This window comes from Hesperophylax consimilis, chromosome 11, assembly GCF_061612785.1.
Source record: "Hesperophylax consimilis isolate HC1 chromosome 11, BYU_Hcon_1.0, whole genome shotgun sequence".
NCBI lineage: Eukaryota > Metazoa > Arthropoda > Insecta > Trichoptera > Limnephilidae > Hesperophylax > Hesperophylax consimilis.
The window spans coordinates 22,690,732-22,710,646 of NC_142846.1; the positions used below are offsets into that span (position 1 = coordinate 22,690,732).

At 33.7% G+C, this 19,915-nt stretch overlaps 2 protein-coding genes across 4 annotated transcripts in view; one reads left to right on the forward strand and one right to left on the reverse strand.

The window, feature by feature from the left end:
• Nucleotides 1–17,548, reverse strand: part of LOC149419923 (uncharacterized) — a 56,258-nt gene extending 38,710 nt beyond the window's left edge. The window contains exon 1 of the mRNA XM_089637376.1: nucleotides 17,401–17,548. Within this exon, the coding sequence (XP_089493502.1) occupies nucleotides 17,401–17,432 (32 nt within the window). The 5' untranslated portion in view covers nucleotides 17,433–17,548. The remainder of the gene's footprint in view (nucleotides 1–17,400) is intronic.
• A 564-nt stretch (nucleotides 17,549–18,112) lies between these two features.
• The window catches only part of Kdm3 (Lysine demethylase 3), a 441,386-nt gene continuing 439,583 nt past the window's right edge, over nucleotides 18,113–19,915 (forward strand). For 2 of the 3 annotated variants that reach the window (XM_089637377.1, XM_089637380.1), the window contains exon 1: nucleotides 18,114–18,348. In XM_089637377.1, coding sequence (XP_089493503.1) covers nucleotides 18,187–18,348 — 162 coding nt within the window. In that variant the 5' untranslated portion in view covers nucleotides 18,114–18,186. Of the gene's footprint in view, nucleotides 18,349–19,915 lie in introns of all 3 variants that reach the window. The other variant, XM_089637379.1, reaches the window with a different exon arrangement.

The window sequence follows — 19,915 nt, forward strand, 5'->3', positions numbered from 1 at the left end:
TCCGGATGATACAAAACAAACATGGTCATCTCCAAACTTAAATCTATAATTTCTCGTTTATTATGGATTTGAGATTATTAAGAAGTCCTAAAATCGTATTTTTTAAAGTACAGCATAATTATAAAGTAGTATAATATTATCTCAATGGTTAATTTAACCCCGCAAAAGAAAAACTCGATTTACTCTGTTACGTTTATGATGGAGATGTCCACGTTTGTTTTTTAGCGTCACATTTGATATTGTTGGATTGAACAAGATTTCATGCGTCACTTTTGATTTTTTTCAGGCGTATCGAGTTACAGTTTTCCCCATGCGTCGAATAAAGCAGGGCTGTGGAAAGAGGGAGCCGAAACGCGAGCCGAGTCTCGAATTATGGGAATGGAACGAAGCAACCGCAAACGGCGTTCCACGCCATCGTTCCTTTACCACGATTCGAGGCAATTGACCGGCAGATTATAACAATAATTTTGTTATTGCGTAATACCATCTATAAATTGGAATCCCACACTCCAAATGTGCTAATTATTCGTGAAAATCTAAGGAAAACAATCGTTTTTCCATGATGACCGACAAAAAATATAGTATTATGTTGCGTATTATTTCTGGTTGAGAAAAACTTAGTATAAAATTAAAAAGAACTCCCTAGTAAGCCTTTTATAATGTTGGGCGAACATGACCTAATACAAATGGAAACACGTTACGTTGTGAACGTTTTACACAAAGCATTTTTTTCGTCCAGTCCATGTAGGTCGTCTTATGGATTCGAGATGAAAAAAGGACGTTTTCTATTTTGGTACCGATACAGTTTAAGATGGCGTACATTATTTCACATCTTTTGTCTTGGCCTTGTATTTGACGTAACTATGTTATATGGAAATTACACGTGTTTTATTTATTTTTATACTAAAAACATTGATACAGGTACTATAACACACGTGTTTGTTACCGATTGTGAAGTGTATTACTGGCCGGTTTTGTGAATTCCGCGTGTATTTTGATGATTTTTTGACGGCCAAGACGCAAGACGCATTCATGTGATCTGCGGTTATGTTCAAGGTATTGCCGTTTTTGACGATTTAGTACCGCCTACAAATTTTATTTCTTCTCTAATGGCAAATGAAAATATTGGTCGTGAAAAGCTAAGATTTTTCATATGGGTCCCGGTATAGTTTCCATATGGGGATGTGTATGAAAAAAATAAAATATAAGCGATTTGTTTGAAAAACATTATTGTTATTATGATAATAATTATATTTTCGAAGATTTTCAAAAATAATAAGCATTCCAGTTAATGCAGTTAAGTTCCCACAGTAACTAACATTTTTAGAGATATTAAACCCAAAAATTCATCCATTCAATCAATCTGCGTTCACGTTAAATGCGTCATTGATTTTGGCACTGACATTGTTTAGCGTCAGAATAGCGAAAGGCTGCTTTAGCAATGCCAAAGTTAGTGATTTCTTATTCTTTCATTGCAAACTACCCAAATTTAAGAAATATTAATAAAATAATTAAAACACTTTGTTTTTACCACGATAATCTTTATTTTTTTATATAAAGTCAACATGTTTCTAGAACGATGTTCTCTTCATCAGGACAATTAATGTACTAAAAACTAAATTGTCAAGTATATAGAGACAGGTGTGGGTAGAAAAGGAAGTAGTGTGGGGGGGGGGTGGAGGGGAGGGGTGAGAGGTGGAAAGGGGAGGTGCTTAGAAGATCAAAGACAAAAAATTACAATGGAAAAATGTTTAGGACAGGGTTATTCACAAAATTAATTTGATTATTAATAATATTTAAATTTCTATTGACATTTTTCCTAATTTCTAATATTTCTAAAAGGTCTAACTGAAAACCACTAACATTAGTGTGTAAAATTTTAAAACCAGTATTTATATCAAATGAATGGTTGAATTCAATTAGATGGTTAGCAAATTCCGAATAATTATTGCTATTTAGACATCTCAAATGTTCCTTAATCCTCGTTTCAAAATTTCTGCAAGTTTTACCTATGTAAAAATGGTTACAATCATTGCAATTCAATTGGTAAACTCCGGATTTTTTCATCCGCATGGTCTTTGTCGTATGGAAAAATGTCAATAGAAATTTAAATATTATTAATAATCAAATTAATTTTGTGAATAAAACTGTCTTAAACATTTTTCCATTGTAATTTTTTGTCTTTGATCTTCTAAGCACCTCCCCTTTCCACCTCTCACCCCTCCCCTCCACCCCCCCCACACTACTTCCTTTTCTACCCACACCTGTCTCTATATACTTGACAATTTAGTTTTTAGTACATTAATTGTCCTGATGAAGAGAACATCGTTCTCGAAACATGTTGACTTTATATAAAAAATAAAGATTATCGTGGTAAAAACAAAGTGTTTTAATTATTTTATTAATAAAATAGTGCCACAAAGTGAATTTGCAAAATTTGAAGAAGTTAAGAAATATTGTTTTTTTACTTCACCATATTATTTGTAGAACAACACGAACTACTTTATAATTTTGATTTCAAGTTAATACTAATCTAAGATAATGTAAATATTATATTTGATGCATTTGAGAACGGGACATAAACAATTCTCTGTGGATGTTTATTTTTATCACAGTAAATTTCCAATGCGACTCTACGACTAAAAAGTTTTTCCCACCCCTGCAAAAGCGGAAATAAATAAAAAATCAAATTCAGTGTTTCCAGGAAGTAAAGCACTGTTTACCATTATTCGATGTATTACGAGTTTTGGCGTAAACCTGTATGATAAGATGATGATGGTAAAACATTGTTTACAGAAACTTTAATACTAAATCAAAATTTGAAGATCTGTTCTTCGTCAAATAGTTTAGCCAACTCGTTATGAAATGGGTTGTGATTTCAGTAATAGTGGGACCGCTAAAAACAGATAAAACTAAATATTTAAACGAACCATGGCAACATCTTTTTAACAGTATTTCGGTAACCCAACTCAACATACCGTAGCCTTTTTAGCGGGTCTAGCTAACAGCCTAACAGTAGTCCTAAACTGCAAATAGCCATCTTCAGCTTCAGGCATAGCTCGATAAACAGATGTGGCCTATGTCTAAAACTGTTGGTTGTGTCGTGTTTGGTTCTATCGTGCATTCCTGTTGGCTAGCTGCGGATCTCCGCTCGGGCGCTCGTGGCCTTTTGTTAATATTAAATCACGGATAATGTATGCGACTGAACAATACCCGACATTGCCGTGACGATATGCCATATAATATATTCTGACATGCTGCAACGCTATAGCCGGGGCAGTAAATAGGAAATGTTTTAAAAAATATAAACAAAAATTGCAAGGTCGCGGAAATGAAGAGACTGAAAGAGTTGTGTTTAGTAAAGAGTTATGTATGTATAATGAATGCATCTGGTTGCAGATGGGAGGATCTTTGATTTAGACTATGCAAGATATCTGCTCCATTGGAAATAAAAAAAAAGTTTACTAAAAATAAATATTATAACGTTACCTAATTAGCAGAAAATGTTTAAATCATTTCACCTAATAATATGCACAATATGAACCACATTAAAGATAGGCTTGTGTGTATGGGGGATGTGTCATTTTGTTCGTTATTTTAAGGAATGATTGCACTATTGTGCTACGATTCTGCTGAGGTAATATATTAAGGATTTTGAACCCTTGTCGAGAGAATGCGAGCTTTAAAGATACAGATATGACCAATAAGTCTGAATAGGGATGACGAAAACGGAAGAACGTTAAAGTGGGGCAACTATGCCGTGGTTCTTTTAGAAATGAATCGGATAATCTTGAATAGAGGTAAATTTGCATGGCAATAAAAGCGTCTGTTGTTCGAAAATTACATTCTTGTTAAAGAAGACGTACTTTAGGGCAATTGTTTTAACGTAATTTTTTTCTTATAAACAAATGTTTATAGGACAAGGTTTTTTATGCAAAGCACAAAGGATAACAAATTATTGTCAGCAATAATTAGTCGCTTGAAATATCCATACAAATTGAAAATATCTCCCGAGTAAAAATAAATGCCGCCGACGGGCATTAAACCCAAAATAAAGCTGGTTGTTTACAGGTAAAAAAATATATAATAAGCAGTAATTGTTGATTGAAGTACTAGTACATATTGAATTATTTGGCGTGTTGGAAACATGCCGACGTAGCTCAGTGGTCTCAGAGCACCTGACCGGACATCAGAAGGTGCGGGTTCAATTCCCGTCGGCGGCATTTATTTTTACTCAGGAGATATTTTCAATCTGTATGGATATTTCAAGCGACTAATTATTGCTAATAATAATTTGTGATCCTTTGTGATTTTCTTGTTCCGAAAGAAAAATATAATCCAAATCAATCAAGCTAAGCTACACTTCAACTTTATTAGAAAGTTAAACTTGTTTTGCAAAATATAATATTTTGTATTAGTATTTGATTCGACCTTTTTTCATTACCCAACTCTCTCCCACTATTCTCTTGTAAGTATTAGTGTGCGCGTAGCGTCGGGATACGAAGTTCAAGCCGCAATACGTATGGATTAGTGGCGGTAAGCATGTGTCATTCTCAAGGAAATTTAAAAACAAACAAGCGTATGACCAGTGGCGGATCCAGGGGGGGGTCACGGTGGTCATGACCCCCCCCCCTGGGCCCCAGCCCAGGGGGGGTCATGACTACCTAAGTCCTGGGCCCATCCAGGACCTAGGTGGACCACTAATTAAAATTGTTAAACATAATGTTTTTATATATTTTTTGTCACAATATAAATTTTATTTAAGTACTTTCAATATTTAATTAATTTAATATAGTACTTTGTTTGACGGCAAACGCATTATTCGGGAACAAACGCATCGAAAATTCGAATGTTACCGCGTCACCGCGCACCGCCACCGGCGCGCGCTTCGGCCGCCACCTTTCATATTATTATGACACATTTCGTGTAACCACGTGTGACGCTTGCGCGCGCTTTGTTTCGCCTAACGTCTAGCGTCTAGCAAAACCTAACCTCAATCGGAACGACTAAACTTTATTAATAAAGTGTTTACTTTTATTTGTTTACTAAGTTTAAAAAAATTAAGTTCCAATATTATAATAGTATGTATTAGTTACATTTTGTTAATATATATATATATATACATATTATATTTCACTTAATCAAGTTTCTTTTTATTAATATATGTAGCTGGGAGCAGTTCCTTGATAATGTCTAATACTGATATTTGTTTGCCGGGTTTGAACCCGCGATCTCCGGATCGCTAGCTGGCAGCCTTTCCCCTCTACCATGGAGGCCGTCGAAATTTTACTTTTTGTTTTAAAATAATATATATTGTATTCGTTTTAATTATGCTCTTTTTGGAATAAATTCAGCATAGGTAGATGCAAGTTATTTATTTTCACCGTTTTTTTTTAAGTCTATGTATCCATAAATTGATGTATCTAATGTAGAATATTTTCATTTGAGAAATTTTAGGTTGACGAATATAACGCTTAAATTCAGTATTGGTAGATCAGAGTTAATATTTTATAAGAATATTTTTTAAATATATGTAGCTGTGAGCTGTTCCTTGAAAATGTCTAATACTGAGATTTGTTTGCCGGGGTTCGAACCCGCGATGTCTATTGTATTTGTTTTAATTATGCTATTTTAGGATAAATTCAGAATAGCTAGATGCAAGTTATTTATTTTAACCTTTTTTTTAAGTGTATGTATCCATAAATTAATGCATCTATTGTAGAATATATTTAAACCTAGCTGTGAGTTGTTCCATCATCATTTCTAATATTGAGATTGGTTTGTTGATTTGTTTCCAAAAAATTTATTTGTAAATAAATTTTACAAAAATTTTAGATGTGGAAATTTGATAAAGTGTATGTAAATTTGATAAAAGTACATATACCTAGTTTTGTAAAAGAACGTATTAGTTACATTTTGTTAATATATATACATATTATATTTAACTTAATCAAGTTTCTTTTTATTAATATTTATATGTACCTATTAATAATTCACTTTCAGAATATTTTTGTTTGGATTGTAAATAAATAAAATCAATTCAAATTTTATAAATATTTACTTTTATTAGCGTTCCCCATAGTTTGAGGATTGTCGATAATATTGACTACGCTGCCGGCTCGGCCGCTGCTGGCAAAATAGAATGGACGGTATTCATCCACCAGGTAACAAGGTATTAACAAGCGTATGGAAGCATCGGCGAACGGAGATCTCGCTGGGCGCTTCTTACGTATTGCAAGCACCGCGTCATGGCAACAATATTTATTTCAAATTACCTATTTTTGCCTCGTGCAAATCAGGCCAAAATATGACGGTGCAAGGCGCTCGGTTTTAAAATTTATAAAGCACAAGAATCGAAATATTTCCAGCGTTTATATTCCTCTCAAATATGGAAGTACAGTACTTACATTTATTAATAACATTTGCTGCACACGATTGGTCCTAAAGGAGTTCAAATTTTTAATTCATTCGGCCTCACTATTGAGAAGAGCACGCTGGAAGGCATTATTCTACTCTTCGATAGACTGGATAGACACTTCATACCTACAGTGAATGTTACAGTGGAACGATTCAAATTCTTTACCAGGAAGCAAAGAAATAACGGTCAACAAGCTGTTATTATTTGTCTATTTTGTCGTGACAAGCAAAGTGTTACAATAATAATGTCGAGTCAAATTTTGCAAATGCAGAATGCTACGGATATGGTTGGCGAGTGGAAATGTTTTAAGCAATCATTTCTTTTATATATGATGGCGAATAACTACAACGAGGAAAAGGAAATTCAAAAAGTTGCAAGATTCCTACACACAATACTATGTTGAAGACACACCTGACACCATGTTATATTGTGGTGAAATAAGAACACGATTAATAATTGTAATCTGTACTGTATTGGTTGACAATTGACATTACACGAGCCTACGCCGCCCGGGCTTGCGGAGCAAAAGACAATCTTAATGATATACCTAGTGTTACCATATCCAACAATACCTACTTTTTACTTGTATATATTATTATCAAAATTAAATTATAACTTCTTGTAACTGTAACTGACCGGACCTAAGTCCTCCATCACAACACAAGCAAGCATTTTCGGCTTTCTGTGGTGGTGGTAGGAGTTATTGTTGGGTTATTCGTAACCCGGAAATGTTTGTCTTTCTTTAAAAAAAAAAAAAAAAAACTTGACCACGACTACGTGACCCCCCCCTGGCGCCAAAGCTGGATCCGCCCTTGCGTATGACAAGCGTTCATGCACCATGATTATTTAATTCAAAGCATTCAAGCAAAATTTCATGTCCACTGCTAGCCTAAATGTATTATTTATTATTGTCTATTCGCCTTACATTGTCATGTCACAATTATTGAACTCTGACATTTATGCTAGCAAACTACACATCATTATTATTATATGCAGCTAGCCACTGTGGCTCCAAGCCAAGTCGGTGCCAATTTAATTCAACAAGGAGTACCTATATTATTTTATTTATTTATACCATTTTCACTGGCAACAAACAGAAACACGCAGGCAAGCCTTTGTACATATCTTCGCAGATGTTGTTATAAGGAGAATTGAATTATGCGACAGGAATAAAGACAAGACAAGTTTGCACGTTTCAAAAAGTCTAGTATCATTTTATAACAATGTGTGCTTTCATGTTTTATTAGGGAAAACTCGGCACTCAAAAAAGTAAATAAGTAGGTAAACTTTTTTTCCTGCTGAGTTAATTTTTATTTTATTTTACGAAATTCATGCATTTTCAATGTTATTTGGGACGTAATGTAGGTACTCCTATCTAAATATTTAAACTCTTCGTCTCCTCCCGCACGCATTGAAACCAGAATGATAATAAGTTAACAAGTCCTGAAAAATACTAACGTTTGGTAAAATCCTTAAAAATCACCCATAAACAAGAAAAACTGTATGCTTCAGAGTCATAATATATCTGTCTAATATAATGCAACATGCAGCTTGAAACATTAATTCTAAATGGACATTGAAATATTCATTGTAGTTACTGTCAAATAATGAAAAGACCCCGTAATTATTCGTTCCAAATTGTTCATTAAATTATAAATGTTAAATAATTTTAACTATGTATAATGCGTATGGTGTACATTCATTTAACTATGTATACTACATATGGTGTACACTAATTTAACTAACTGTGATACATTTGGTGTACATTAATTTTTAACTATGTATGATACATGAATCCTAGTTGTAAGCCCGGTGTATTTATAATTTAATTAATTTATTTGTACAGCGCCCTTGAGGTGATTTTTTTACGAAAACGGCGCTATATAAATTAGCCAATATTATTATTATTATATGGTGTACATTCAATTTTTACTTCATACCTACGGGTCTAAAAAAAAGAAATAACGAAAAATCTTTAAAAAATTACTACACATTACTTACATTAAACCAACTTCTGCGAAATAAAATAACAAAACCAATTCACTATGGACATTATTTTTTATTATATTCATATATAAATAACAACTTGATGATCCCCGTAGTAAATAGTTATACGAATCTGTTGTTTATCGGGGTAAGACATTATTATAAAATATATTAGCAATCTTCAATAGAATACGTCAAAAATATTCAATCTACTAACCGTACAAAACGTAATTTTATATTATATTCCAATGGTCAGGCTTCACACATCTGCCCCAACGGGATATTAATCGAAAGTTTTTAGTCTGATCTTCACACAAAGCAATCGGGATTGGATTTCCTTATATGGATCAAATCCGTGTCAAGGTGGGCAACGCGCGGGCCGTGAAAAGCTGATTACCTGATTGCTCTACCACCGCCACCTGTCAATATCAGACCGACAAGAGATGTAATAATGGCATTCAAATTACCGAAAGGAAGGGGAGAAAGCATTGATTTAGAAAGATGCCAGGTAAAAAAAATATCAGGAGCACAGAGAAGCGAAGGTGCAAAAGTGAAATCCTAGTAATAATTTTCAAAGACATGTAGTTTATTTTGTAGGATGAAATTCGGGCTGTGTGTTCAGAAATCAGTTTTTTTTGCAGTTTCACGTGTTACAGCTACTAACTGTCGATGCCAGACCTAGATGAGAGGAACTCGGTACACCGATACGAAACGATATTTAAATTGTAAAAAGAAAAGTAACAAAAACTGTATTTGCAGTTTCTCGTGTCATGTACAATACCGCTGCCAAATCCAAGACGAAAGGAACAATATAATTAGATAGTACATACATTCAAATTGATCGAAGAAAAATGAGAGAAGCCGATATACAAAAGCGTATTATATAAAAGTTTTCATCAGGAACGCAGAAATAACACACAGAAATCGGGATGAAATATGCAATAGGTATATTGAGATTTTTTTATCTATATTTGTAGTTTCACGTCTTTTATTTACAATATTGTTTAAATCCGACTGTCAAACTATTGGAACGTGCGAAATGAAAACACTCGGTAAAGTAAGTACTTGGTCAATGTCAAAATGTTCGACCAGGGGAGTAGAAGTTGCCGCGGATGACAGGAAGACGCACGCGGTCTTCAGTCTGTACTGAAGAGCCTCGGTTAGATGTGCAGCGACTGGATGCAGGCTATAAATAACCAACTCTCGGCGCATTCCTTCTCAGCGATGATTCGTCGGGAACCACGCCGGGGTTACTGAACCAACTCCTGGACTCCCATTACACTCCACTCAATGCCTAGGCACGCAGAAAAGCTGTGTTCCGGTATCGTAACAAACGCAGACCAGCTACCAGATGATGCAAATGCGTTATTCAAACAAAGCAGACATGTTGAAATCTCTTCTCTCCTTATGTTATTCTTCCACATGAACACAATATTTAATATTGGGAGCAGTCTTTTTTATGTAGCGTGTGGTTGTTTCAGTACTTCGTTAAATGTTTTCTGTGTAATATAGCAATGGTCCAGCGTTGTCATTGAGGCTGCAAACTCGTGTGACGTGGTTCTTCCACGATGATCGAGAAACTTCCAGAAAATTATGTTCAGATTTTAGATGTGTTGTGTCAAATATCTGGATCCACGGGATTGTGCTTCGGGTAGATTTCGCGTCCAATGTGAGACGACGCATTGGCAGACTGCTGGTAAAGAAAAATCGACGGTGCGACCGAAGTTAGTAGTTTAGGGCGAGTCAAGAGATATGTGGGTAAAATTAGAACAGCGCGAGCGGGAGATCGCGTTGGCCAACAACACAACAGCATCGGACGCGAACGGAAAGATCCAAATTTGATATGGTGCCAGAAGAGAGCGAAAGCCACTATGCCAAAAAATTGTGTATATATATTATGTTAAAATCGCTAGAAGTTGGTACTGTTATTTCATTAATCTAATACTGTATTTAAATCGCGATGAACAAAATGTACGTGCACGTCATGCTCAAATTCATTGTAATATGTGAGATGACAGTGTCATCTGCAGGAGAATTATTCCAATTTTTTTCCAGTATTTATTGGTAGATGAACGCACATTCAGTTTGTATTAGGTTAACATTTATAGTAACACAGAATGCATTTTCCGCAAATAAAATACGTTGCTTACCAAACTCTAACTCTCTCAAACTGACGTTTTCTAAGGTGAACAAGAAAATGTGAACTGGAATCTGCGTAGACCACTTATCCATAATATATGTATTATAAAATCATAGCCATTAATTAAAAAAATAATTCAAATATAATACACATATTTGCACAAGATTCCAGAGTGAAACATACTCTAAATCACTGGTGAAAGATCACTATATCCAAAATCAAAAGGTGCGTTGGTTGCAATAATCGCTTTACCTATATATTATTATATAGTGATGGAATCTGTATAGGTAGGTACTTCCACTCCCTGTTTCTTACAGCTTCACAACATTCCCCAAATAGGAAGTACCACTGGCTCCTGGCAGTTGAGACATCACACGTGTGTACACATGGTATACACAAGTATCCTTCATTATGACAAGTACAAAATAACATTAGAACAGTAGAATCATCTAGAATCTAAAAGCAAAGATGCGAAACTTCCACGGATTTATTTATTGCTATCAAGTTTAATTTGTAGAACTCCATTTTAATTTTTGGGTTTTCTTTTATGCCCTCTGAAGGAATTACAGTTTAATAATGCCTTCAGAGGGCGAAAAAAACAGCTGTCACACGTAATACTAATTACATAGCAGATCTTGCTTAATAAACTGTTATTTCTTGTGAATTTAATAATAATACTATTGAATATATAAGAGGAAGAAAAAAAAACTTCGACGCATGTTTTCAGAATTTAATTTTCCATGATTTTGTATGAATGTCATTTGTCGGTAGGTATATTAAGCCCATCAATATTTTGCTACAGGTGAAAACGTCGCCCCTAAATTTTTTCCACCCCGGTGAATTGAGAATAGAACGTTGTGTAATGTTCATTGAATCCAGTTTTCAAATTTGGAACATATAGGATATAGGGGACGAGAAATAGTTGAGGGGTAAACAACATGAGAGATAATTACCATAGAAATATGTCACAAATAGATTCGTAAATATGTTCGTACCTATGTCTGCATGTATGTATTTCTCGGTTGTTTAATCAATGATTTTGGGTCTGTTCATACTGGCGGTAGGAATCTATTATCTACGATTTTGTTTATTTTGAATTTTTTTATGAACACCACAGTATCGGACGTCCAAAAACCAGGTTTATAATTGCATTAATTTTTAATTATCAATATTACGTATGCATCTAGCTTGATGTTTGGGTAGATGTAGACTTTACTATTCCGAGACCAAGGTTGGAAGGTGAAACGAATATAAACAAGTAACGAACACAAACATTCATTACATATTTTAGACTTAATAACTATTTAACGAGAAAATTTAGGCAAAGATTTACAAACTAATGAACAAATAAGTTTATAGCTATACATATTACTTATTGCGATTCAGGGGAAACTATTGGGGATGAGAATGATTAATGTGGACAATCTATAAATTTTTCGTAGATTTCTGGCAAACAGTCAAAAATATGGGTAGAATACAAGAAAGCTAATAAAATGTAATTGCGAGTGAAAAATATTCATGAACTCTATCCCATTTATTTTTATTTGCATTTAGCCGGATTTTCAACCCTCAAACCTTGGATAGAGAACCAAAACTCTTACAAAATGAGAAATTTTAATAATAATTTAATTTAATTTTTTTTTATTAATTTAATATCGTCCTTATTTAATTTATTCAACTCGATATGTACATTTTTTATATCGATTTGGGGTCTCAGTGATACGGTTTAAATAAGGTATTTGCAGTGCCAAAAACCTTGTAAGTGCGTTATAGGGCATGAAAAACATATCGATATTTTGATCAAAAATGCATTTAGGAAGTACGTAGTACTTCCTACAGGTGAGTGGAGTTCATGAAAAAATTGGTGCAGCTGGCTCTACAATAAAGGAGGTTATGGTGACGTCCTCGAAAGTGAGACTCTGGTACAAACAAGTTATTGAAAATGATAGTTGCCACTTTAATAATAAAGATAATTTCTGAAATCTTTTAAAGAAAAATAACGGATACAGCAAGCCCCTGAAAGTTCACGGCTTATAAGAATATTATTTAGCTCCTAAGGAAGGGACAAATTCTAATAGATTACGTGATGATTGTAAGATCGCACAGTGCCCCTACGGCCTCAGTCACACAAATAATGTACATTCCTACAGGTTGGGTGATCAAAGTAAATTATGTACAAAGGCCATTTTCTGTAATGTTCATACCTAGGTTAGTATAAATACCACGGAGGTCTTTCCTCCGTGATTAGTATCCTCGATACTAAAAACAAATGCAAAAAAACTAGATAATATCTAGTTAATGTATTTTGTATTTACTAATGATGCCCACACTCTTGGGATTCTTCAAAATGACTAATTGGCAAGGTACCTATAGGTACCTATGATTATTTTTGAGATTTTTTTGGCAAATGAGCGCCATGAAGTGGTCAGCTAACCTGCAGAAATGTTTATAATGATGTGCAATTTTCCGATATTCTTTAAAAATTGTTTCAAGCCTTATACAAGACCGTAGCACTGTGCTATCCACAGTGATGAATACATCTCAATTAAGAATTTAAGTTCCTACCGGTATAAAGCATAATATTATTACAATTATAATAGGAAGACGAGTACCTTCCCAACCAGAGGCGTGCCGTCCATACAAGCACTAAAGGTAGGGTACCTTACAAGCACAAATATATATTTAAGTTTATGAAAAATTGCAAGAAATCAATCTTCACTTTAAAAATGCGCGTGCATTAGTAAATAAGACCTTACTTGTAAGGTATCGAAGGCAGGAACTAAGTATGCAAAATGACGTACACGTCATATTCAAATTTAAGATGTAAAAAATGTAAGATGTAAGTAATATGCCTCAAATTGAAATTTAAGTTTTATGTGAAAAAATCAGTCGTTCCTCTGAAAAACTCTGTGCACGCCACTGTACCGAACCAAATTGCCATTGAAATAATTTATTAACACAATCACCAGACCAGAAACCGGTGCGGTTTTCAATTGTGGTTATATATGTAATAATATATTCATCCATCACAAAGTGGAACATTTATATAAACTAATGGCAAAACGAATTAAGTGGACTAATCGATTTTAAAATTATAATACCGCCGTTACGAATAAACAATAGAAATATTTTTCGAGACCAAAACGTTGCCTGACCTAACCAAATACAACCTTATTTTGTCATAAATAAGTAGCACAAAATCGATTGATTTAATCATAAATAGAATTAACAAGCACATTGGTTCATTGAAGTTAATCTGGGATCGGATGAGAATCATTTTTAGATTTAGATCCGAAATATATATCAAATTTATAAAAAATATTTCATCAAAAAAAATTGCCCCTCTATAGCATAGGCAATATATTCAAATTAGGGAATGCAATCCCGGTATACCGGGATCCCGAAATACCGAGATCCCGCAGACATTTTGCGGGACTAATCTAGGTCGAAAATTTTGCGGGATCCCGCTGGACTGGCGGGATTACAGAGAAGCTTCTACAACTGTATCGACGTCCAGTTCTTCCACATCGGCTCATTGTGAACCTCAACCATTAACAAATAAAATCACTGACCATTTTTCAAGCGAAAACAATACCGTCGAAAAGAGGGTATCACGAATGGTGTCTAAAGATGGTTTACCATTCCGAGTTTTCTGTACCTCGTCGGGGTGGTTTTAACTTACCAACATCGTCTAATTCAATCAAATTAATGGTTATGAATTACGGCAAGACACTAAAAATGATGGTTATTCAAGATCTTTTAAAGCTGAAAGAGAGCAACTACAGATTTACCCTCACTTACTCTGAATTACTTCGAGTCTGGTGGATTAAAAGGCACATACCTTCAATTCACTTACAATGCGCTAATTACTATTGTGCCAACCAGCGTGGAAGCTGAACGAGCTTTTTCAGCCGCTGGCTACCTTTTGTCCAATATCAGAAGCCGTTTATCAGATGACACAATTAATACTTTAACTTTTTTACGAAGCTATTCCCAAAATAATGTTTAATTAAACGTATGATGCTCATTGTACAAGAATATTGTTTATCGTGTGAACGTTATTATTTAAATTTAAGTTTCAGTTCAGTTTCAGTTTGAATGCCGGCAATCCGGGCGTTTATTTTATTTTCATTTGTGTACATAGATTTCTTTTACCCATCTCACTAGACAAAGTCTGTTCCGAGGCGGGTATGTTATGTAAATTTATGTCTTATCTTATTCTTTGCCAATTTATGATTTAAACTTTACCTATGTCTAACTAAAGGTATACCTATTAATAAATCATTTAAAATGTCCCAAAGAACTTGTTTTACTGTAGGTATAAATTTAAAACTCTAAAAACAAGGTTGGTAGATCGAGGTCTTTATTATACGATTGATTAGATATCTAAGTCCACTCTGCTGGATCCCGCAAATACCTGGATCCAGCGGGACTAAGATTGTTCAGTCCCGCAAATACCTGGATTGACATTTTCTTGCGGGATTGCATTCCCTAATTCAAATCAAACGGCTTAATAGCCATCCCAATGCTAATAACGACCACGGCTCAGCACCACTACTTGCATTTAGGTGTGAGATCATTGATGTATGTGTGAGATGGTACAATATATTATTGTCCAAAAACAATATTATTTATTACTAGCTGTACCCCTCCACGCGTTCCTGTGGTTCAATCTGTCTGTGCAGATATAAAAATAATAGTGCGTATTGCTTGTACGTGCAACAGATGGCGCTGTTTACAAATAAATAAATAAAAGCATATTTGTCCAACAAATTACGCTGTTTTAAAAAATAATGTTTTTACCTATCACAGGTGACATCTATGTCACCGTTGTGTCACAATGCAACGTTGTGTCAAAATTACAAAGCAATCTGTGAAAAATTTCCGGAGATTTGAGATTTTGAATAAACGAACATTTAAATTTTTATTTATAAATATTACAATATATCTTTTTATAAAATATGATTTGGAAATGTGAGCCTCACTGGGTGCTTTACCCGTGCTGAAATGTAACCGAAACTTGAAATATGAACAATTCAAAAAGCAAATTAAATCCCTGAAATTGGATAATGATATATTGTTCCCTTAATATAGGTTTACTTAATCTATACTATCTAGCATTTAAACTTTGGCTACTGTTTTTTTTTCTAAGTCTTACTCTCTATATATATTGAATTACGTTCGTAGTTAATTTTAACATTGAATTATGTTAATTTGTAGCTCAAATACGTTTGTTATTTAATAAGTCTTTGAATATTGTTTACACATCGCCTTTGAGCATTATTTTTTCTTTTTGTATGTAAATAGTCCTCCCATAAACACGAGCTCCTGGAGCTCACCTTATGGAGTAGTAGAATAATTATGAAAAAAATATATATTGCATACTGTTATAATTTTTGAATTATTATATTATTATGTAATATATAAATAAATTTAAAAAATTGAGATGTTAAAAATCTTTGGACTCAAACCCATTGGAAGTTCAGAATTTAATATAATCAAACCTTCAACTGAGTTCTATGCGATATCAAAAATCAAGAAATTTGTTAGATCATGTAAATTAGAAAATATTTTAAATAAATTGTAATTAGGCAAAAAATGATAACATCATTTGAGTCAGAATTCTCGATAATTTATTTGTGACAAAAAATGATCAACAAGTTCATCTATATTAAAAAATATATCATTTCAGACCTAGTTAAATATTTTTTCTATCCTAAAACATCACCTGACCTAACACAACTTTTCTCTACTCTTATTATGCAAAATCGAAGTGATAATTTATAAAATGAACAAGTTCTTAACCAAACCAATATTAAACAAAGGTATTATGTATTACTTGGTAATACATGTTCTAAATCATGAAATATTTCCGTGTCGATTCTAGCAGAATGCAAGGTCTGTTGGAAATTTTGGCATTTTACTTTGTTTTGCTCTATTTTCGTAATCGAGAAATAAATGCAGGTAATCTTGGTATAATTAGGGGCTCAACCAAATACCAAGATGAGACGTAACAAAAGATTATTAGCACGGAACAGAAGCGATCTCTTACATAATTAAATTATCAACTCTAAATAAATTCACCATTTGAAAGTAATCTGTACACGACGGAGAAGCTGACTTTACTAGCATTATACTTGAAAAGCTTTCAAAAAGATAAAGAATAAAATAAAAGATAAATTAGTTATTTCAGAGTGTAAAAGCTAGCAAATAAGCCGAAACTGACATTAGAGAATGTTCGAGTTTGACATTTCAACGCAAACATGGAATGCTAATAATATTGATGGGAATTCTAATTGTTATTTATGTGTAAATATTGGTATTAATACAGGTTTATCGGAATACGTTATCTCAAGACGCGAGTTGGTACAATCACAAAGAAGTTCAATTGAAATTAAAAGTATTTGAAATTTTCATGTGGCATTTCAAAGGCGGAATGACATGAGCTCATTCAATTTTACATCTACCCACACGATTTTTGGTTGTATTATATTCAATTATTTTCAAATAAGTATGTTATGATGGATGCATTAAAGAAAGAAGATGATGAATGAGTTATAAATATCAGAATTGCACAAAGGAACACATTTTCTTATCTGGTGAATTTACTGCAGATTTACACAAAACACACAATTTAGACATTACTAAATGAAAATAATGCAATGTAATATATGTTTCTCAATCATCAAAATAAACATTATCGGTTTTGTTTTAAAAATAACGCCTAACATAAATTTAAATAACAAAATAACAACTGCTAGCAACGGTCAAAAATTACGTTCGTTCCCGTCATAAATGGTGCATTAAGAAAAAACGTTTCTAACGACATAAACAATTACAAAAAATGTGCACTTACATGACGATGCGGGATATAATAGACGATATCATATTAAAACACTGTATTCACTCAATAGGCCTAAATTTATAAATGTCTAAACACACCAAGCACGACAGATCAGCAGTACGAACTGTTCGCCATATTGTAAAATGAAGTCAATGTTTTGATCATGTGACCATCTTTGTTCTTGGATGATCAATAGCCTAGCGGCGCAAGCGCAAAGCTCGAACTTGCACGCGCTCTCAAAGTAGAACACAGTAACTGACATTATTTTGTCAAAATTTAATTCATGACATATGAGGCTAACAGAATATCCGTAAAATGATTTAACTCCAGATTAATATTTTTCTATCATAAGATGATTTGACTTTACAGAATAATACTGTTTAAAATTTTCGTAAAGCTTTAAAACACAGTACTTACGTAACTAACATTACAATTATAAAAGCCCTGTCTTTGAAGATTTTTCTTGTAAAGACAGACCTGTTTAAATTATAAATTAATTTTGATTGCCGAGTTTTTAATGCAAGCGCGTTTTACTATTGTCTTTATCTAGTTCTTATGGACGAATATACTTTGTTTTGGTCCGGGAGAGCCGTTATCATGACGTTTGAGTCCATCGTGCGGTGGCGTCGCCCAGTGAGAGAAATCCGAAGCAGCCAGTCGATTGCCTCCTCCCGTAGGGATTTTGTACGAATTCCTACTAGTTTCACTTTGTACTACGAGGCAAGTGTCGTGCGTAAAACGCAGGTGCATTTAAGTTTTTTTTACGGTGCAGTTTATTGTGAAATATGTGATCTGTGAATGGAAATGGCTTATAAATACCGAGAGGAATTAGTCGGAAAAAGATTTCTGTCAGTGAGTGGAGTTTCTAAGTTAAATGTTACCAAAATATCGGATTGGGGGTGGAAGGCTGGTGTTATCAGAGCTGCCAGCCACAAAGATAACAAAAACAAAGATTTGCAGGTAATTTTAATTATTTATCCGTTAAAGAAAAATTCTGTCTTGTGGTCGACAGTGATGATTTATTGTTTCTTAAATTTCACCCTTCGTCTGCGTTTCCACCTTTCTCCTAAGAAAAGAGCCAATGGCCTGCCACTGGGCGTGGGCGGAAAGAAAATCTTTCACGTGCATTTTTCTATTTTTCCCTTAAATTATAACAGAAAGGGCATCTGAAAAGGGCTTCCACACATTCCTAAAGACCTCTTCTGTCGACCAAGTCTACTCCCTTCCAACGTTCTTCTCGTTTTAATATATTTTTTCAAGACGCGCGCAAACTTAGTGCAATTGATTTTCTTTGTTGCATTTTCAATTTATATTGCAGTCTCGCGTTATTGTTTTTGTAAGTGTATTGTCACTGTTATTTTGCACGTGCTATGAGCATTGCATCTATAGTATCTCTAGTAATTATTATCATAAATAACTTCCCGTGCAGAACTCAGAAATGCAATACGAATAAAGATCGTTATTGATTCGAACCAATATTTTCCTAAAAGTAAATTTAACTGGGCGATGTTACAAAATCAATCAATGAGAATATTGAATTTAAGGTAGTAATAATTGTAACAATATATTTCTCACGGTTCCCCATACGGTTCAATGACGGAGTGATTTTCTTATTTGAATTTTGGGCGGTAAAACATTATTGTCCGCTGTGTACGAGACAAACTATCGCATCATAAAGGTATTCCTACCTTTTAGAAACAACTCTCATGTAGGTGTGCCACGTGAATGACCCCAATTAGAATTGCATAGGAACTGGATTCTATTTCAGGTGATATTTGATATTTGAGTCGGTAGGTACCTACACAATAACCCTTTATTTAATATTTTTTATTTTTTCTTAAAACTGTATTATTAACACTTCAACAGGTAAGTAATAAACATTATTGGGTACGAACTTGAGGCGTAAAGGTAAAGATTAATAATGTACCGTTTTAACCCATTTCTTGAGGGCTTTGCCTGGTTTTATACGGGGAATTAATTAATTTATTTATTTATTATGTAATTAATATTTTTATTTGCATTAAATCACACAATTCTATTTTATAGTAATAAGTGAATAGTGAATACCTTTCAGACTTGTAAAGGCTTGGATCTTTAGCGCGTTTCTTCAGCGATCTTGGGCGTAGAACATTGATGATTATATATGGCGTAGAAGCGTCTAGACCTAAAGCCGACTATTCTTCTAGAATAATTTTAAAGCAAGAATTCTTGTTTGAATTCGTATGGCTTTCAATGCAAATACAGGTACTTACATATTAAGTATTCCTAGTATTTCTTTCCAAAGGGAAACCTTAGATTTCCTACACTAGTGAAAATTAAAACGATTTTATAACGTTAGGATCCACAACGCCATGTCTTGTTTAGGCATTGGTAATTATTATTAAAAAAATACTAGTTTCGGTTATGTCTCTGTAACTCTGTTTTAATGAACTCTAGAATTTTGATATCAATTTAAGCCTTATTTTCAAAATTGGAAGTGGCTGTTCGAAGAATCCAGACAAGCAACAAAGTTAGTTAATAATAGGTA